Source organism: Labrus bergylta, chromosome 19 (genome assembly GCF_963930695.1).
Source record: "Labrus bergylta chromosome 19, fLabBer1.1, whole genome shotgun sequence".
Lineage (NCBI taxonomy): Eukaryota > Metazoa > Chordata > Actinopteri > Labriformes > Labridae > Labrus > Labrus bergylta.
In genome coordinates this window covers 11,588,023-11,605,397 of record NC_089213.1, presented here as the reverse complement: position 1 = coordinate 11,605,397, position 17,375 = coordinate 11,588,023, and the positions used below count along the sequence as shown (strand labels likewise).

The 17,375-nt window shown below is 41.7% G+C and overlaps 4 protein-coding genes and 1 long non-coding RNA gene across 9 annotated transcripts in view; 1 reads left to right on the top strand and 4 right to left on the bottom strand.

Annotated features, from left to right (window-relative positions):
- Positions 1 to 18: 18 nt before the first annotated feature.
- Positions 19 to 17,375, bottom strand: part of LOC109988998 (zinc finger protein 771-like) — a 34,685-nt gene continuing 17,328 nt past the window's right edge. Inside the window, exons 1-4 of one of the 2 annotated variants that reach the window (XM_020640637.3) lie at positions 6,065 to 6,385; positions 5,341 to 5,436; positions 4,878 to 5,035; positions 19 to 3,564 (exon numbers count right to left, since the gene is read on the bottom strand). In XM_020640637.3, the coding sequence (XP_020496293.2) occupies positions 2,414 to 3,564; positions 4,878 to 5,035; positions 5,341 to 5,436; positions 6,065 to 6,276 (1,617 nt within the window). In that variant the 5' untranslated portion in view covers positions 6,277 to 6,385 and the 3' untranslated portion in view covers positions 19 to 2,413. Of the gene's footprint in view, positions 3,565 to 4,877; positions 5,036 to 5,340; positions 5,437 to 6,064; positions 6,386 to 17,375 lie in introns of those variants that run through there. The other variant, XM_065948345.1, reaches the window with a different exon arrangement.
- On the bottom strand, positions 8,040 to 9,644 carry LOC109989000 (gastrula zinc finger protein XlCGF57.1-like). The gene has a single exon (XM_029278614.2). The coding sequence runs from the start codon at positions 9,642 to 9,644 to the stop codon at positions 8,238 to 8,240; it is 1,407 nt and encodes a 468-aa protein (XP_029134447.2). The 3' UTR covers positions 8,040 to 8,237.
- On the bottom strand, positions 9,527 to 13,251 carry LOC114920566 (uncharacterized). 2 transcript variants are annotated; one of them, XM_065948352.1, is made up of 3 exons: positions 12,442 to 12,957; positions 10,975 to 11,456; positions 9,527 to 9,652 (listed from the first exon to the last, which is right to left on the bottom strand). In XM_065948352.1, the coding sequence occupies exons 1-3, from the start codon at positions 12,632 to 12,634 to the stop codon at positions 9,638 to 9,640; spliced, it is 690 nt and encodes a 229-aa protein (XP_065804424.1). In that variant the 5' UTR covers positions 12,635 to 12,957; the 3' UTR covers positions 9,527 to 9,637. The 2 variants fall into 2 exon arrangements, with proteins under 2 accessions (XP_065804424.1, XP_065804422.1); XM_065948350.1 differs by lacking the exon at positions 9,527 to 9,652 and having other exon boundaries at positions 10,679 to 11,456; positions 12,442 to 13,251.
- On the top strand, positions 11,949 to 13,508 carry LOC136177125 (uncharacterized). 2 transcript variants are annotated; one of them, XR_010664772.1, is made up of 2 exons: positions 11,949 to 12,230; positions 13,287 to 13,508. It is a non-coding gene; the product is annotated as an uncharacterized lncRNA (long non-coding RNA). The 2 variants fall into 2 exon arrangements; XR_010664773.1 differs by having other exon boundaries at positions 11,949 to 12,296.
- On the bottom strand, positions 14,429 to 17,264 carry LOC109989006 (gastrula zinc finger protein XlCGF17.1-like). 2 transcript variants are annotated; one of them, XM_065948348.1, is made up of 3 exons: positions 16,775 to 16,911; positions 16,488 to 16,609; positions 14,429 to 16,248 (listed from the first exon to the last, which is right to left on the bottom strand). In XM_065948348.1, the coding sequence occupies exon 3, from the start codon at positions 16,232 to 16,234 to the stop codon at positions 15,221 to 15,223; it is 1,014 nt and encodes a 337-aa protein (XP_065804420.1). In that variant the 5' UTR covers positions 16,235 to 16,248; positions 16,488 to 16,609; positions 16,775 to 16,911; the 3' UTR covers positions 14,429 to 15,220. The 2 variants fall into 2 exon arrangements, with proteins under 2 accessions (XP_065804420.1, XP_020496262.2); XM_020640606.3 differs by lacking the exon at positions 16,488 to 16,609 and having other exon boundaries at positions 16,775 to 17,264.

Here is a 17,375-nt window from a genome sequence, read left to right as displayed (position 1 = left end):
AAGGGAAAGAGAGACATGTCCTGGTAGTCAGTCGAAGGTTTATTGTAATAATACTGCATCAAATAAATGAAGATGCAAACTTTAGTTATAATTACAGAAATCAAGAACTCTCTAGACAAACATGTAGCATCCGAGTACTGAACTGAACATAGTACACTCATCCTCAGGTAAATCAGTTTTCAATTAATAAATCAAATGTTAAAAATGAGGAGAGAATATCAAGTCATAGTGTTATCAGGAAGCAGGCAAGTCATTAGTGAGTTATAATAAATAACAAATATAACAGATGTGAACTTTACAACAAAGAAGAGAGAAAATATAATCACAGTGAGGTGAAACACCAAGCGGATAAAGCTCGTTCTGAACTACAGGCCCTTTCCGAATGGCCACAGTTCAGTATGCAGTACTTTTCAGTAGGGAGTTTCAGTATACTGAACTTTCGTGGTCATTCAGTATGCATTCTTTGGGTCCACCTCAGTATACTGAACATTTCAGCATGGATACTAACTTCCGGGTTTTATGCAGTATGGATCTGATGCATCCTTTCAGGACATGAATTGTATTTTACCACCCACAATGCTGTGCGAAATTAAACGTAAATCGTCACATCACGTCCAAACAAACAAACGAGCGTGGATTAATTGAATCCATTTTTAATCTAGAGTTAAAGGCCCGACTGAAATCACTACTTTTAATTAACAGAAAATATAATTTTTTATAATAATCTGCATTATTATAAAACCTTTCCCCCTCTATTTAAATAATGATTTCACTATTTAAATGCGTCTTTATTGGTTTATTTTATATTCTGTATATTACTGTCTTTCATTTGTACTTTTCTTTATGTACTGCATGTTATTTAGTTATTTAATCTGCCTTTTACATTGTGATATTGTTTTTTGTTTACCTGACTGTATATGCGCATTACACTTCTTGAATAAAGATAAACAAAACAAAACAAAAAAAAAACAAACAAAAAAAAAAAACGGTGAATGCGGCCGGTTCGGGTAACATAAATGACGTCACTTCCATACTGAATGAATCAGAAGAAGTAGGAACAAATATCTGCCTACTGTGTGTGCATACTGAATAGTAGGTACTAACAGTAAACAGCACAGATAGTACGTACTGCATACTGCCTACTGACAGATTGAGTAGGTACTTGGTAATTCGGATACAGCCACTACATCCTGCAGGGGGCGGGGCTTCTGGGGGAGATGAGCCCAGTTTGAATGTTGTGTTTACAAACTACAGCTAAGATTTTTACTGACTCCACCTTTAAGGGCGCCTTTCATGACACTTCAATTCACTTTAAAAATACAACGATGAAAACAGCACGATATCATGGTCCAAGTAAAAAAATATTCTGCAATGAAAGGCAGAAACGATACACAGTAAAAAAGCAGAAAAGGGCACTGTGACAATCAATAAGCCGTTTTAAAAACGTGTTTTGAGAGAGTTAGAGAGGGGGAGCTGCAGGGCTAAAACCTCGAGACCCCACAGAGGTTAAGCCGGCAGCAGGAAGCAAGGAGGAGGAAGAGCGATGTCAGAAAGGTGAGTGTGGACCTGAGCTGCAACTGTCCTTTCCAGTATTTTGGAAATGAAAGGTAAATTAGAAATGCGGTCTGTTTGGATCTGCAAGAGTATTCGCTGGCTTCAAGAGGGTACTAATGTTAGAGAACAGGGTCCTCGTGTCCCCTTCACTATGACCTTATTAGGTTTGCATCATTTACAGTGCTGTGGGTAGAGCATCCTTATAATTACGAATATGTTTATAATACATATGTAAATGAACAGTAAGGCATGTTTGACGGTAAAGGTTAGTTTTGGACACTGATGCGTTGGCAGTGAAATTCACCAGCTTATTGACGGACGAGATGCAACACAACGAAGAGTGGTAACACCAGAACGGCTGATGAGATTGTGCAACTGGCCTTTGGTGCGAGAAGGAAAGTCCCAATAGTTGTAGTCGTACCAAACTGTCAAGGCCTTGTGTGTTTTAGTGTTTTCCATATGCATATTACAATCAGCCAGCAGCATTATGCTAGGGGAAATAGAACATAAGGGGCTTAAAAAAAAAGAGAGAAAATTCATTTAAAAAAAGTCAATGTTGACCGTGTGTGGACGTCTTCAAACCACAATTCAAAACAGCAAATGTTTAACTTTGCATTTGTACTTTAAGGAAACATTCCTGCAGTTTCTTGATGTTTTGTGTATCTCTGCTGCTCTTACCAACACACTTGGGATTTTTCTTTTTTCTATGGTTATTTTTTGGACTTAGTGCCTTTCTTTGATAGGACAGTGGATAGTCGGTGACGGGGAATGACATGCAGGAAAGGAGCCACAGGTCTGACTTGAAGTCGGGCTGCCCATGTGGAGGACGATAACCTCCATCCATAGTCTGGTCTAACCGCTAGGCCATCTGCGACTCACAATTGTGATTTTTGACACTTTCAAGTTCAGTAAAAGTTCTATCACAAAAAGTGCAAGTAAACGATGTCTCCAAAGTGTGTGAAATAGAGTGTCTTTTTAGAGCCCCACTTTGAGTGAATCTTTTGCCACAAACTGAACAACTGAACGGTTTCTCTCCTGTGTGGACAACAGAGTGTCTGTTCAGATCTCCGCCATGTGTACACCTGTAACCACATATTAAACAGCTGAAAAGCTTCTCCCCTGTGTGGACAACAGAGTGTCGTTGAAGGTCTCCACTTTGTGTGAAGCTTTTACCACAAACTGAGCAACTAAACGGTTTCTCTCCTGTGTGGACAAAAAAGTGTCTTTTAAGACATCCACGGTCTCTGAATCCTTGACCACACACTGAACAGCTGAATGGTTTCTCTCCTGTGTGGATTCTCATGTGTGTCACCAGCTCAGTTTTCCAGTTAAAACTCCTCTGACAAACTGAGCAGCTGAAAGGTTTTTCTTCTGAGTGACGTCGCATGTGTTGATGTAAATTTTTCTTACTTGGGTATCTCTTACCACAAACTGAGCAAGTAAATGGTTTCTCTCCTGTGAGGATTTCTTTGTGTTGCTGCAGATGTTCCTCTTGACCAAAGCTTGTGGCACATTCAGAGGAGCTAACTGATGTATTTCCAGTATTACAGTTCATATCACTTACAGGTGTTTCTCTGTTTTGCAGAGGGTTCAAACCTTCCTGAGGTTCACTGGCATCCCAATCACCACTGTCATCCGTATCAGAGGAATGTAAAGCCTCTTCATCAGAAACAGGCTGTAAATGAATGTCTGGATTAAAGTCTGTAGTTGGGTCTGATCCCTCACTCTCCTCTCCTTTAGCTTCTGCTTTTGAATATTCATCTCTGATCTGATCAGTTTGCGTTTGTTGAAGCTGCGAGGACTGAGGTTTCTCTTCAACATCATCTTCTTCTTCAGTCTTCACAGGGACAGGAAAGAACGTGAACTTGATGATTTCAGCCTCCTCTGGGTCTTGAAGCTTCTCTCCTTTATTGTGTGGTGGCTCTGTTTGATCCTCGTGGTTCAGACTGGAGCTCCCCTCCTGCTGCTCAGAGGGAACCTCTTCTCTTCTCACCATCAGCTGCTCGACACCTGTGGAGAAAAACAAAACATCTGAAAACTGTAAGTTGCTGTTAATATTTATTGAATGTATTTAAAAAAAAAGGTGCACAGATAGATTGGTGGGTGACCAGAATCTACCAGTATTCAGCCTGCTGGGACCTGACCAGTGACCGGCCGGTCCTCAAAAATGTAACCAATTTTTCACAATCTCAGACACATGTTGATAATAAACAGATACATAAAGAAACAGGCAGATAGGTAAGAGTCTGACTGATCATTTCTTCAGGAGTCAGGGCGAATTCAGCTGAAGAGAGTGAAGCAGTAAACGTCCCCATTTCTATAATTTTCTTTTTTTTTTTAAGATTTATTTTTGGGTTTTTGTGCCTTTAATGCAGAGAGAGGACAGTGGATAGAGTCGGAAACCAGGGAGAGAGAGTGGGGAATGACATGCGGAAGGAGGCCACGGGTGGAGGCGAACCCGGGCCTCCCGCTCGAGACGACAGCCTCAATACATGGGCTGTTAATGACAGTGCTTCACCCTCGCCACATTCGACCTGTGCGGGATCATTTTTCTGCAGTTACCTCAGTTATTAACACAGAATACAAATCGATCCTGACCTCTGACAGTTAAGAAAAGTGTCAGTCTCACTGCTCTCATCTCCAGAGTGAGAAGATCTGTAGCGCTAATCCCCTATTTCCACATTCTCCGTGCACGCCGCAATCCGTCTGCTGTACACACATCACAGGAGAACTACAAGATCACGCTGGAATAAAGAGAAAAACGGTCAAACATCAGGTTGTTTTGTTTTTCTGAAGTTCCTTGGTTGATCGTTTGGTGCCTGTTTTGACGTGATGTTGATAAAGTGAAGGAAGATACGATCAGGAGTCTGTATGTTTTGTTTTATTTTGAAATCGACCGGATGCCCTGTGCGTTTCCTTTTTCGGACTTCCTGTCTGGTTTGTTCTATTCTGTACAGCTTGACACATGCTTGCAGCGTACTCCGTCAAAAATAGACTCGCAGCGTATTTGAAACGGAGCAGAGCGTAGTAGAGCTGGTGGCACGCGCCACAGACGAACCGCTTAAAGATCTTTAAAATTGTGTGGTTTCATGTTGCAGTATCGTTTTAAACTGCATATCGATAGTGGTATGTTTTTTTGGAAAGATGGGTCGAGGGGCTTGAAAACATTTCGATCTGCCAGAGGAAGAGGCCTGATAGTCAAAGTTTGAGAACAACTGCGATGCAGCCAAACACCAGATGCAAATTTCAACAGCACATAGAGGACAGTTTTTGGTATCTTAAAAGTTCAGAGTGAGGTTTAATCAATGACAAACTGTACAAACCTGCTGTGTGTAACCGGACTTCAGAGTTGAAAGCAGCGTCCAGTAGTTTCTGTTGTCGCTCGTTCTCTTCTTTCAAATGGCGAAGTTCCTCCTCGTACTCTGCCACCTTCTTCAACAGCTCAAACGTGTGTTCAGGGGCGACTGAGAGGTCACCGTCACTGTGAAGATAACGGAATTACAGAAAATTGTCAGCATCTGTTTACAGGTGGTTAAGTTTAAATCCTCGGGAAGACGTTCTGGGGAGGATTGTGAAACAGAATCCTTGCCTTCGTCCCCAGAAACACACACCGATATTTACCCACAGTGTGCATACAAATGTAGAACAGCAACCACTGTTACCGCATATATTTATACATATTTTTCCTGATGTAGGCTCTCTCTGTCAAAGAGCATCTTCATGTACGTTAATTAGAGAGAGCAGTGATCTAACCTGTTGTTCATATCAGCTTTAAGTTACACTCACTGGTCAGACAGAGACTCCGCAGGAACAGCTGACCCAGCGGGGGGAGGAGGTCTCAACAATCCGGGTTTCCACGGAGTCGATGTTTGCTTCTCATAACTACAAAAACAAACAAAAAGCAGTCACGTTTACAGTCAATACGCAAATGTAAACACACAGACGCTCAGAGACACGCTCAAAAGGTAGCTGTAGTGGCAATCTAACAACAAGAAGTGCCACTGGAGGGAATTTTAAGTCATTTCCAACTCATGGTTGGTAAAAAAAAAAAAAAAGGAATGTCCGCCGTAAATTACGTTTGCAGTATTTGTTTATCAACAATGTTAAAAACAACACCAACAAAAAGACGAATGTAGGCCTATTCTGCATCAGACGAAACTAGCTCATAAACACAGATAAAGTCTAAACGCGCCGGACAACATCTTCAAACACTTATGGTTGAAAAACTGTGCGGCTTCCACTAATTCCCTATCCTATCCCCATTCACCTGTGTCTCCCCTTTCTCCCTACCTGTGATTGCCAACTGTGCCAAGGTGCGCAGGTGACGTTTGCAGCAGAAAAACGTCCACACAACCAACCACACACACACACACAAACCACAACACACATGAAACAGTAGCTAATGTAATAGCCTACACAGCCAGAGGAGCTAACGTTAGCATTGGGCTAATGTGGCTTCATAAACATCTACATATTTGATGAAGACAAGCAACCCCCCCCCCCCCCTCACCTGTCCAACAGAAACAGAGCAACCATGGCATCGCTTCGCAGGCCCTTGAGCTCCCTCAGTTGTCTCCATCGTTGAAAAGCTGTACCGATGTTGACTCTGTTTTGTCCACTGCTTTTAGTTGCAGCCTTCTCGGCCTCCGTCTTTCTTTTCTCGCTGTTTCTAGCAGGACGAGCCGTCACCAGCAACCCCGGCAGGTGTTCATTATCCGCCATCCTCCGGTAAACCTGGGCTGAACCTCTAACTACAAAGTCACACAGGTTTTCGGTTCCCGGTGTACCGTGTCGTGTAGAATTAGCACGTTAGCATGACGACGTAAACCACTTCCGGTTTCTTCTTCTTTTAGTTTAATGGCGGGTGGCGACTAGTATTTAAGGCGCAGTACCGCCACCTACTATGCTGGAGCGTGGGCCAGAGTACCTTTTACTATTAGGAGGGGGGGAAACAATAATAAGGATAATTATAAGTAGTTATAAGTCCAGTTTCTAAAAAAAAAAAAAAAAAAAAAAGCAAGGCTCCCTTCCTCAAAATTTAATAGATTTTTAAAACTCATTATTTCAACCCCACATTTCCTCAGTTCCTCCTTTAGCTTTTCTCTCTGTGTTTTATATGTCTGGCGATGCAAAATAAATTTTTCTACTGTTTCCTGCGATCGTCTACTGTAATTATTAGTGCACAAAGCCTGAGACCCATCTGTTCCTGCAGGGGGCGCTGGAGTCCCCTCGATGGCGGTCTCCAGGCTGGAAATGCTGTCTCCTACCTAAGACCTGAAGCTGAGGCGGGTTTTAAGCCTCCTGACCGTTACATCGTGCCCACCTGTCAGTCAGGTCAGCTACACGCCTTATTGTGAATAACTCTTATCCTTCATCAAATCAAAACGGATGAGTCCCCCCCCACAGTGTGTGCAGATCGAGACATGAGCTAATCAGACCTATTTGGTTTTTTGAACCAGGCTGTAAACATGTTCATCTCTGCTGTTAAAACAGGCTTTTTGAATGTGTGTGTATGTTACTTCCTGTGCTTCTGCAGCCAGCCTCTAGTGGACACTCCAGGAACTGCAGGATTTAGCACTTCAGCATCAGCTTCATTTTTCAATTCCAGAAGTTGCCGCTTGAGTCAAACAGACCTGATTGATATTTTCTTATTTGATTTATTGATAAGTGCACTGTTTTATTTAACCCTCTGTGTCCTGTTCTTGGTCTCTTTATGATTGTTTGTTTCTTCCTGTTGTTTTCATTCCTCCGACTTTTTGTTGAATTTGAGCGGGTGACTGCTCGTGTGTTATTCTCATCCCAATCTTTTGTCTGGCGGACATGATTTTCTTTGATACTACCTGCATACGCCTCAGCTGTACTGAAAGTTTCCATCCCTGATTGAATCTCCTTTTAGGGCATGTTTAGATAGATACTATTCATTTCTCTCTATTGAGCAGGTACCCACATGAACCTGACAACTGTTTGTGATTTTTGTAATCTAAAGAGTGATTCATGTATATCATGAAGTAAACTGTGCTTTGTGATGACACAGACAGTGATGATACCAATGAAGATAATGAATCTGAACACATTATAACTTTTTCTAATTTATTAGTCTCTGTCCACTGCAACTCCTTTCTGATTGCGAACATTTCAACTGTGTATACTGCTACATGATCTGGAGTTATTTCCTTGTAGCTAACGTGACAAAATAAAATCCAGTTTTTCGTTTCTTAGAATCTTTTGAACCATCTGTATTAATAGGGGTAAAGGTTTTATGAGTATTTTCCAGTCTCTTGTCTCCTTCTAATTTCAATTTGCCTTTTTTCGCACTGTGGGAAATAACCACTGGTGTCACCGGGTAAGGTACTGCTTTAAACTATTGGCAGTGTTTGGAAATCTTGCACCATGCACTGATTCAAAAACAACCCATGTTAGAAGCTAACAGAGAAAGAAAAAAACAGCAAAAACATAAAAACGTGGGAAAGGCAGACAGACATGACTGGTTTGTCAACTCAAGCTTTATTGTTATACAAAAAGTACTACATTAAATCTACAAATTAATCATGGAATAAAGACAACTTCAGGAATAATTACAGAAATCAACGTCTCTACTCACAATCACAATTAAAGACAGCAAATGTTGTATGCGCAATTCAAAGGTTACATGTAATGAGTATCTTAAGGGTATTTCTGCTACTCTATCCAACACACTTGTGTTTTTTGACATTGTCATGCCGGGTGAATTTTCTTTCACAAACAGAGCAACTAAACGGTTTCTCCCCTGTGTGGATAACAGAGTGTCGCCTCAGATTTCCATGTTGAACAAATCTTTTACCACAAACTGAACAGCCGAACGGTTTCTCCTCTGTGTGGATAGTTGAATGCTTTTTCAGACTTCCACGTTTAGCAAATATTTTTCCACACACTGAACAGCTAAACGGTGTCTCTCCAGTGTGGTCAAAATAGTGTAGTCTCAATTGTTCACGTAGAAAAAAAGATTTACCACAAACCGAACAACTGAATGGTTTCTCTCTTGTGTGGACAACAGAGTGATATTTTAGAGCTCCACTTTCTGTGAATCCTTTTCCACAAACTGAACAACTAAACCGTTTCTCCTCTGTGTGGACAAAAGAGTGTTGTCTCAATAGTGCATGTCGAGAAAAACTTTTACCACAAACTGAACAACTGAAGGGTTTCTCTCCTGTGTGGACAACAGAGTGTCTTTTAAAGTCTCCACTTCGTACAAATCTCTTACCACAAACTAAACAGCCAAAAGGTTTCTCCTCTGTGTGAACAAGAGAGTGTGTCCTCAGACAGCCCTGTCGAGAAAACGTTTTACCACAAACTGAACAACTGAATGGTTTCTCTCCAGTGTGAATTCTCATGTGCGTCACCATCTCTCCTCTCCAGATAAAACTCCTCTTACAAACTGAGCAGCTAAAAGGTTTCTCTACAGAATGACGTAGCATGTGTTGATGTAAATTGATTTTCTTTGTGTATGTTTTACCACAAACTGAGCAACTAAATGGTTTCTCTCCTGTATTGATTTCTTTGTTTTCCTGCAGTTGTTCCTTTTGTCCAAAGCTTGTACCACATTCAGAGGAGCTAACTGAAGTATTTCCAGTATTACAGTTCATATCACTTACAGGTACGTCTTTGTTTTGCAGAGGGTTTAAACCTTCCTGAGGTTCTTCTCTCTCCTCCCAATCACCACTGTCATCAGTATCAGATCCAGAAAAGTGTGAAGTCTTGTCAGGAGAAACTGTCTGTAAATGACTGTCTGGATTAAAGTCTCTGTCTGGTTCTGATCCTCCACAGTCCTCTCCATCAGATTCTCTTTTCAAATGCTCTATGTCTCTGCCCTTTTCAGTTTGGTTTTCATTAAGCTGTGAGGTCTGAGGGTTTTCTCCATCATCTTCTTCTTCAGTCTTCACACAGACACGAAAAAAAGTGACCATGCTGATATGAGCCTCCTCTGATCCTTGAAGCTGCTCTCCCTCCTGACTGCTCCAGAATTCCTCCTGTTCCTCTTTAATGTGTGGTGGCTCCTCATTGCTCCTCTCCTGCTGTTCAGAGGGAACCTCTTCTTTTTTCACCATCAGCATCTTGAAGTCTGTGGAGAAAAGGGAAACATGCAATTCTCTGAAAACTGTAGTTTCCTGTATTATACATTATGTAAATGTTTGAAGCCATTCAAGGTAAATAAAGCTTATTTTGAGATGTGCATTTCAGAATTTATAAAAGAGACTTTGATGTTGAACCATCACTATGTTCCCATCTGTTTTGAGAGATCATTGTTGCAGATATTAGCCCTTTTTGTGAAAGAGGAAGATGATGATGTGTGAATAATCATGTCCGAGGTTAGACCTGTTCATTGGGTAAATGTTTTACCACGATCTAAGAGCAACAGCTTCGCTTACTTCACCACCAGAGGTGACATTCCGCACGCCAATTAATGACACGACGTTTCCGCATATGATCGTCGGTGCTAATATTAACAGGTGTGCCGTTACCTGATCACACATAATACTTTTATGCAATTACAGAATTGACAGTGCTGAATGCCGTGCAATTAACAAAAATATGTAGTTATTTGTGGCAGAAAACCGTAATTTCCCAACAAAATACTGGCTCGTGAAAATGCTGAGTAGCTGGAAACTTTGGAAAACAACTAGCCACAGCGGCTTGTGAGGATATGAAGTGAATGTAAAACCTCAGTAAAAGAAGTTTCAAGAAGACTTGACAGTGTTTTGGTCCATGTTCAATGCTGACTCTGTTGTCTGCCAACTCTCTGAGGTAACCAGCTATCCCGGGACTTCCTGCTAACTGCTAAATACAGCTACCTCCACTTACACCTAAAACTTTCCCCACTGACTTCCAGAATGATGTGATCTTCATCAGACATATCATTTTTTTTATCATTTAATCAGCCACTAAAGAGTCTCTAAGTCTAGTAAACATCAGTGATGTTGTTAGCAGGAGCTAGCTGTGGCTAACACTGTGGTGTTAGAACAGGTTTGCTAACAAAGGCTCAGCCACCTTCTCGGGGATTTTTTTTTTTTTTTTCGGCGGATCGCAAACAGCTAAAGGTGCACACCGCCACCTACTGTACATGAGTGTGTATTATCATGTCACTTACCTTCCCTTGACTTTAAATTCTGCCTGCCACCCTTGTGTAATGTAAAAAAAACAAAGAAGCGCCTCCCTGGCAGCTCTTATCCCATCTCCTTCTCCCTCTGTGCCCCAGTCTTCCTCTCATATTCCATTCACGCCATTCAAGTCCTAACATGCTTATCGCCACCTACTGGACAGGAGTGTGTAACTTCAGGGCTGCATGTACTTCAGGTTACACTCTAAAAGTTGTTGATTAATAATAATAACCCCAGCAACCCCATCCCACAGTATGTTCAGTATATTACAGTTCATATCATTTACAGGTACGTCTTTGTTTTGCAGAGGGTTCAAACCTTCCTGAGGATCATCTCTCTCCTCCCAATCACCACTGTCATCACTATCAGATCCAGAAAAGTGTGAAGTGTTGTCAATAGAAACTGTCTGTAAATGACTGTCTGGATTAAAGTCTCTGTCTGGTTCTGGTCCTCCACAGTCCTCTCTATCAGTTTCTGTCTTCAAATACTCTGTGTCTCTGCTTTCTTCAGTTTGGTTTTCAAGAAGCTGTGAGGACTGAGGTGTCTCTCCATCATTTTCTTCAGTTTTTACAGGGACAGGAAAGAAAGTGATTTTGATGATATGAGCCTCCTCTGGTCCTTGAAGCTGCTCTCCCTCCTGACTGCTCCAGAGTTCCTCCTGGTCCTCTTTAATGTGTGGTGGTTCTGGTGGGTCCTCCTGGTTCAGACTGGAGCCCCTCTCCTGCTCAAGGGGAACCTCTTCTTTTCTCACCATCAGCAGCTGGATGTCTGTGGAGAAACAAATAATTGAGCTAGGGTTAGGGGTAATCACGATTAATCGCATTGTTATACGCAAAATCCAATAATGAATTCAAAAGTAGTGTATAACGCACTTTTATTGTAAATGTACTTCTCAAGTTAAACAATGTAATCAAAGCAAATAAATACAAAACTAAAGCTTATTGCCACTGCAAGGGCATAATGTCATTCTCTTTGTTATATTAAAAAAAAAAACTGCCCAGAAAGGTTTTAGGCTAAGAAGTATAATGAAAAAGTCAGGACGCCATTTTTAAAGTGGGGGAGAGTGTGACAGGTCAATTGAGAACATTGATGTTTATTGTTTGGTTATCAGGGACCCCACAAACACATTTTTGTTGTACTTGTCATTTTGAAATTCTTTAGTTTATAATCCTTTTTGAATTCATCTTCAAAGTTGCTAATGTTAATGTATTTTTCTGAACTGCAACATTATTCAAGCAGTCCATGTTGACATGTTATTAATTAAATGCGCTGCATAATCTACACCACTAGGTGGAGTCTGTGAGTGAGAAACAGTGACATGCAGGAGTTCAGAGAAGAAGAGTGTTGTTGTTGTGATGCTCCGGAGTTAGCAAGAAAGCTGTCGTTATTATTCAGCAGCTGAAGAGACTCTTAGGCAGAGTGAATGAAGGTACTGGGTCTTTGTTAAACGCTTAAATAAAGTGAAGACAAGTGAAACGACCTTTCAGCGTCCGCCTGAGTTTCTGGCTGCAACATATTTTGGAGTACTTATCAAGTACTCCGGTGATAAGAAAATTCAACTTCGCATTTTCCTCTTTCCTGTGAGCGCCTCAGCAGTCATGCGCAGCAGTAAGAAACATACTTTTACAATGAGAAAATAAATAATAAAAACTGCGTTAATGCGAGATAAAATAATTGTCGGCGATAATTAATTAATTAATTAACGCGAAAATAACGCGTTAACGTGCCCAGCCCAAGTAAAAAGTGAACTAACCTGATCGCTGTAAGCGGACTTCAGGGTTAAAAACAGCATCCATTAGTTTGTGTTGTCGCTCATTCTCCTCTTTAGATCGACGAAGTTGCTCCTCGTATTCTGCTATGGTTCCTTCAAACAGATCAAATATCTCTTCAGCAGCCGCAGTCAGTCTCTGGTTTACAAAAGCTCTCATCATTTGGACTTTAGACATCTTCACAAGATCTCTCTGCAGCTTTTCTTTCACACACAGTCCAGTAAAACGTGTTCGGTCGCGCTAAAGCTAACTGCGTTAGCTTCGTAGGACCCCGGGACTCAAATCAGAAGTTAAAACAATTTAAAACGCGCGTAACAGCGGAGAGACTTTCACGTCAGGATGAACACTGTATGCTCAAGTTCATAAATTAAACCAAACGAACAGGCTTTTTTTTAATCTATCTTGATTTGACAGGAAAGAAGCGAGTGTTGACGTGTTAGCATCGCGTGCTGCCACTGTTTCCGGTTTGTTCTCCCTTTATCCCCCTCGCCGCGGATCGCAGGATGGGGCTGGGTCGGATATCAGATGGGCACATAGGATGGGCATGGTCTGACCATAGGGTCTGATGTGAACGGATGTTGCCATAGACAGCACCATCTGCTGGATGAGCGCCAGAACTACAACTATAGCGATAAATAATAATAATGTGTATTTTATTGATCCTGCGAGGGGAAATTCAGTTTTACATTCTGTTATATTGAACATGCTACACACATATAGGCTGAAATACACACATGCACGAACAGGATCCTTTGGACATTCATGTGTGACGGCCTCAAGCTTGGCCTCTTTGGTTTGATTCCCTTTGCTGGCTGTGTTCTCCATGCAGGTAGATGTGGGTGGAGTCAGGAAGGACTGTAATGCAGCACACCTGAGCTGGCTGGTTGGTGGAGACTACAAAGCAGACCCTGCTCAATCTCCTCGGCCTCTCTTCTCTCCTGCATACTGCGGTTAACCTTTGTTTGTTTGTGCTTGGGTTGGAGTTTGATACTCCTCACAGATCTAACACTGTTTAATTTACTGATTTAATTAAACTCCTTTGAATAATGTAGCCGACTATGTGTGGTCTCCCTCTTTTGTCACTGCTATGTTGAGCCAGGTTGTGACAGATGTCAGAGGGAGGAGGCTGCACACGGTGAGCTCTCCTGAGCTGGTGGGAAGGGGGTTCGGTGCCTTGCTCAAGGGCGCCTCTGCAGTGCTCAGGAGGTGGACTGGCGCTTCTCCAGCTACCACATCAATTACCAGGCTGGGTACCTTAGGGGACATGAGCCGGCGACCCTCCAGTTCCCAACCCAAGTCCTTACAGACTGAGCTACTGCTGCACCAAATTTAGTTTAATTATTATGACGTCATCACTGTTGTTGTTGTTGTATTTCTGCAGCTTCAGAAAACCGTATTCAACGCTCATGCTTTGCAGAAGTACAAATATAAACTTAGAATTACATGTAAATGTGAATAACTTTCACTAGAATATTCATTTCAGCTCTATTGTTTAGTTATTTAGTTCATTACTATTATTATATACTGTCTAATCAGAACACCATTTCCTCACAGCTCATGCTTTACTGAGGAAGAGAAATACAAATAGTATCCATAATTGCTAAATGAACAATGAAGAGGTGGAGTCAACAGACTGTACGGCATGATCATCCGAAAATATAACAAGTATGCAAGGGTCCATGACCTCTATGTTTGGGTTATTTATACATTTCAGCAAAAATGGAAGCATAGGGTGACCAAGATGTGTAACAATATATATATTTTTTTGGCAAGAGCTCCAAACACTCTCCATGATAACTTAACCTGGGACAGTCCTCTCTTTCTCTCTGCCTTTTTTTTTGGACGGTGATATTATTAACCAACAGAACTCATCACACTTATGGCTCAGGGAAGTTGTCAATCAGTATATGCACCAACATTTCTTTAAATGCCTCACGCCAAACTGCACAGACAAGACAGGCCCACACACGCTCAAATGCCACAAAAATGTTTTTATTCATCACAACGTTTTCGACCAGAGGTCTTCTTCAGGTGATATTTTTTTAACAAAGGAGGGGGGAGGGGCACACCCATATATAGAGATTTTCACACCAATAGACTGAAAGGCACTTTGATGGCAGGTGTGGTCAAATGTTCAAAATGTCCTAAGGTGAAACACATCTACAGTGATCACCTTTCACTATAGATAGAAGGTTGGATCAGACACCTTCTATTGGCAGAGCGTAGTGGTTGAGGTTTCATTCATTCTGGCTGCTCTTACCACCACACTTGTGTTTTCTGACACTCTTTCGCTGAGTGAATCTTTCATCACAAACACTGCTGCTAAATGGTTTCTCCCCCGAGTGTAAAATGAAGTGATCTTTTAGAGACTCACTCCATGTCAATCTGTGGCCACAAATTGAACAACTGAATGGTTTCTCCCCTGTGTGGACCTGAGAGAGTCTGCTTAGGGAACCACTGAAGTGTGAATCTTTGACCAACAAACTGAGCAAATAAAAAGTTTCTTCCCTGTGTGGACTGACGAGTGTTGCCTCATGACTTTGCACTCCCCATATACAGATGTTGTAGCCCTCAAAGGGGCCGAGGTTCAAATCTTACCTGTGGCTCCTTTCCTGCATGTCAGTCCGCACTCGCTCCATCCCTGACTCTATCCTCTGTCCTGTCTCCACAACAGAGGCATGAAAAGCCAAAAACTGAATCTGAAAACAGCAAATGTTAGACTTTACCTTTAAAGTGACATGTGACGAGTATCTTGAGATTTCATTATTTCTTCCTGCTCTTAGCAACACACTTGTGTGTTCTGAAATTCTGTTTATAAGTGAATCTTCTATCACAAACACTGCAACTAAACGGTTTCTCCCCTGTGTGTATAATAGAGTGTCTTTTTAGATCGCCGCTATTTGTAAATCTGTGACCACAAACCTCACAACTAAAAGGTTTCTCCCCAGAGTGTGCAACATAGTGTAGTTTAAGGGTTCCTCTTTGTGTGAATCTCTTGTCACAAAGTGTACAACTAAACGGTTTCTCCCCTGTGTGGACAACAGAGTGTCGTTTAAGGTCTCCATTTTGTGTGAATCTTTTACCACAAACTGAACAGCTTAATGGTTTCTCTCCCGTGTGGACAAAAGAGTGTCTTCTTAAATCTCCGTTGTCTCTGAAACTTTTACCACAAACTGAGCAACTGAATAGTCTGTCTCCTGTGTGGATTATTTTGTGTTTTCGCAGTTGTTTCTTTTGCCCAAAGCTTGTATCACATTCAGACGAGCTAACTGATGTATTTCCAGTATTACAGTTCAAATCATTTACAGGTACGTCTTCGTTTTGCAGAGGGTTCAAACCTTCCTGAGGTTTACTGGCCTCCCAATCACAGTTACAGTCATCAGTCACAGTCTCAGGGGAGTGTGAAGTCTCGTCATCAGAAACAGGCTGTACATGACTGTCTATATTAAAGTCTGTAGTTTGGTCTGATCCCTCACTCTCCTCTCCTTTAGCTTCTGTTTTTGAATATTCATCTCTGATCTGATCAGTTAGTGTTGGTTGAAGCTGTGGGGACTGAGGTTTCCCTCCATCATCTTCTTCTTCAGTCTTCACAGGGACAGGATAGAAAGTGATTTTGATGACATCAGCCTCCTCTGGCTCTTGAAGCTGCTCTCCCTCCTGACTGCTCCAGTGTTCCTCCTGGTCCTCTTTGATGTGTGGTGGCTCTGGTGAATCCTCCTGGTCCAGTCTGGAGCTCCTCTCCTGCTGCTCAAGGGGAACCTCTTCTTTTCTCACCATCAGCTGCTGGATGTCTGTGGAGAATCAAACACACAGTCTGAAACAAATTTCCCCTCGCGGGATCAATAAAGTATACATTATTATTATTACACATTTTAGTTTATGTTTTTTTAACTTATATACTAATCTCATGTGCGTTTAGTGGAAAAACTAAACAAAGAGGGACGCTTTCCACCTGAAGTCAACAGTTATCAGTGTCACACGTGTGTTGTATGTTTGTTTTTTGAAAGTGGGATAATAAACAACATCACACAAGAAGGAGAGTCGTATCCACGCAGCACTGGATCGCTAGATGTGGATGATGGAAGAGGGTCGTGGTTGGCGTCTCGGGGTCGTGTGGACCATTTAACCACGGTGAAAGTGAGAACTTTACCCCTTTTGCAAAAAAACAATAGTAAACAAAAAGTTTGGGACCACATCGACCGGATGACTGAATCATATCTCACCACTCTCATTCCTCTCCAAGACATTAACATAATCTATGAGTCTAATGTGTTGTTATTATAGTTCAACTTATCATTGTGTAAAAAGTGAACTAACCTGATCGCTGTAAGCGGACTTCAGGGTTAAAAACAGCATCCAGTAGTTTGTGTTGTCGCTCATTCTCCTCTTTAGATCGACGAAGTTGCTCCTCGTATTCTGCTATCGTTCCTTCAAACAGATCAAATATCTCTTCAGCAGCCGCAGTCAGTCGCTGGTTTACAAAAGCTCTCATCATTTGGACTTTAGACATCTTCACAAGATCTCTCTGCAGATTCTCTTTCACACACAGTCCGGTAAAACGTGTTCGGTCGCGCTAAAGCTAACTGCGTTAGCTTCGTAGGACGCCGGGGCTCGATTAAAAACACACGTAACAGCGGAGAGACTTTCACGTCAGGATGAACACCGTATGCTCAAATTCATAATCTAAAACGAGCAGGCTGTTTTAGTTCATCTTCATTTTACAGGAAAGTAGCGAGAGTTGAAGTGTTAGCATCGCGTGCTGCCACTGCTTCCGGTTTGTTCATCCAGACTTGTAGAAAACATATGACCGCCTTTTCCGAACCGGACACATCCACCCGGTTTTTTTTTTGTTTAGCTTTATTCAAGAAGAGTAATATACAGTCAGGTAAATATATATATATATATATCACAATGTAAA

Excerpts from the sequence above, each read along its gene's own strand:
- LOC109989006 (XM_020640606.3), bottom strand. The coding sequence starts at position 16,967 with ATGTCTAAAGTCCAAATGATGAGAGCTTTTGTAAACCAGCGACTGACT. Across the intron at positions 16,249-16,774 it reads AGTCCGCTTACAGCGATCAG|ACATCCAGCAGCTGATGGTG; the intron begins GTTAGTTCACTT and ends GATTCTCCACAG.
- LOC114920566 (XM_065948350.1), bottom strand. The coding sequence starts at position 12,634 with ATGTCTAAAGTCCAAATGATGAGAGCTTTTGTAAACCAGAGACTGACT. Across the intron at positions 11,457-12,441 it reads AGTCCGCTTACAGCGATCAG|ACATCCAGCTGCTGATGGTG; the intron begins GTTAGTTCACTT and ends GTTTCTCCACAG.
- LOC109989000 (XM_029278614.2), bottom strand. The coding sequence starts at position 9,644 with ATGCTGATGGTGAAAAAAGAAGAGGTTCCCTCTGAACAGCAGGAGAGG.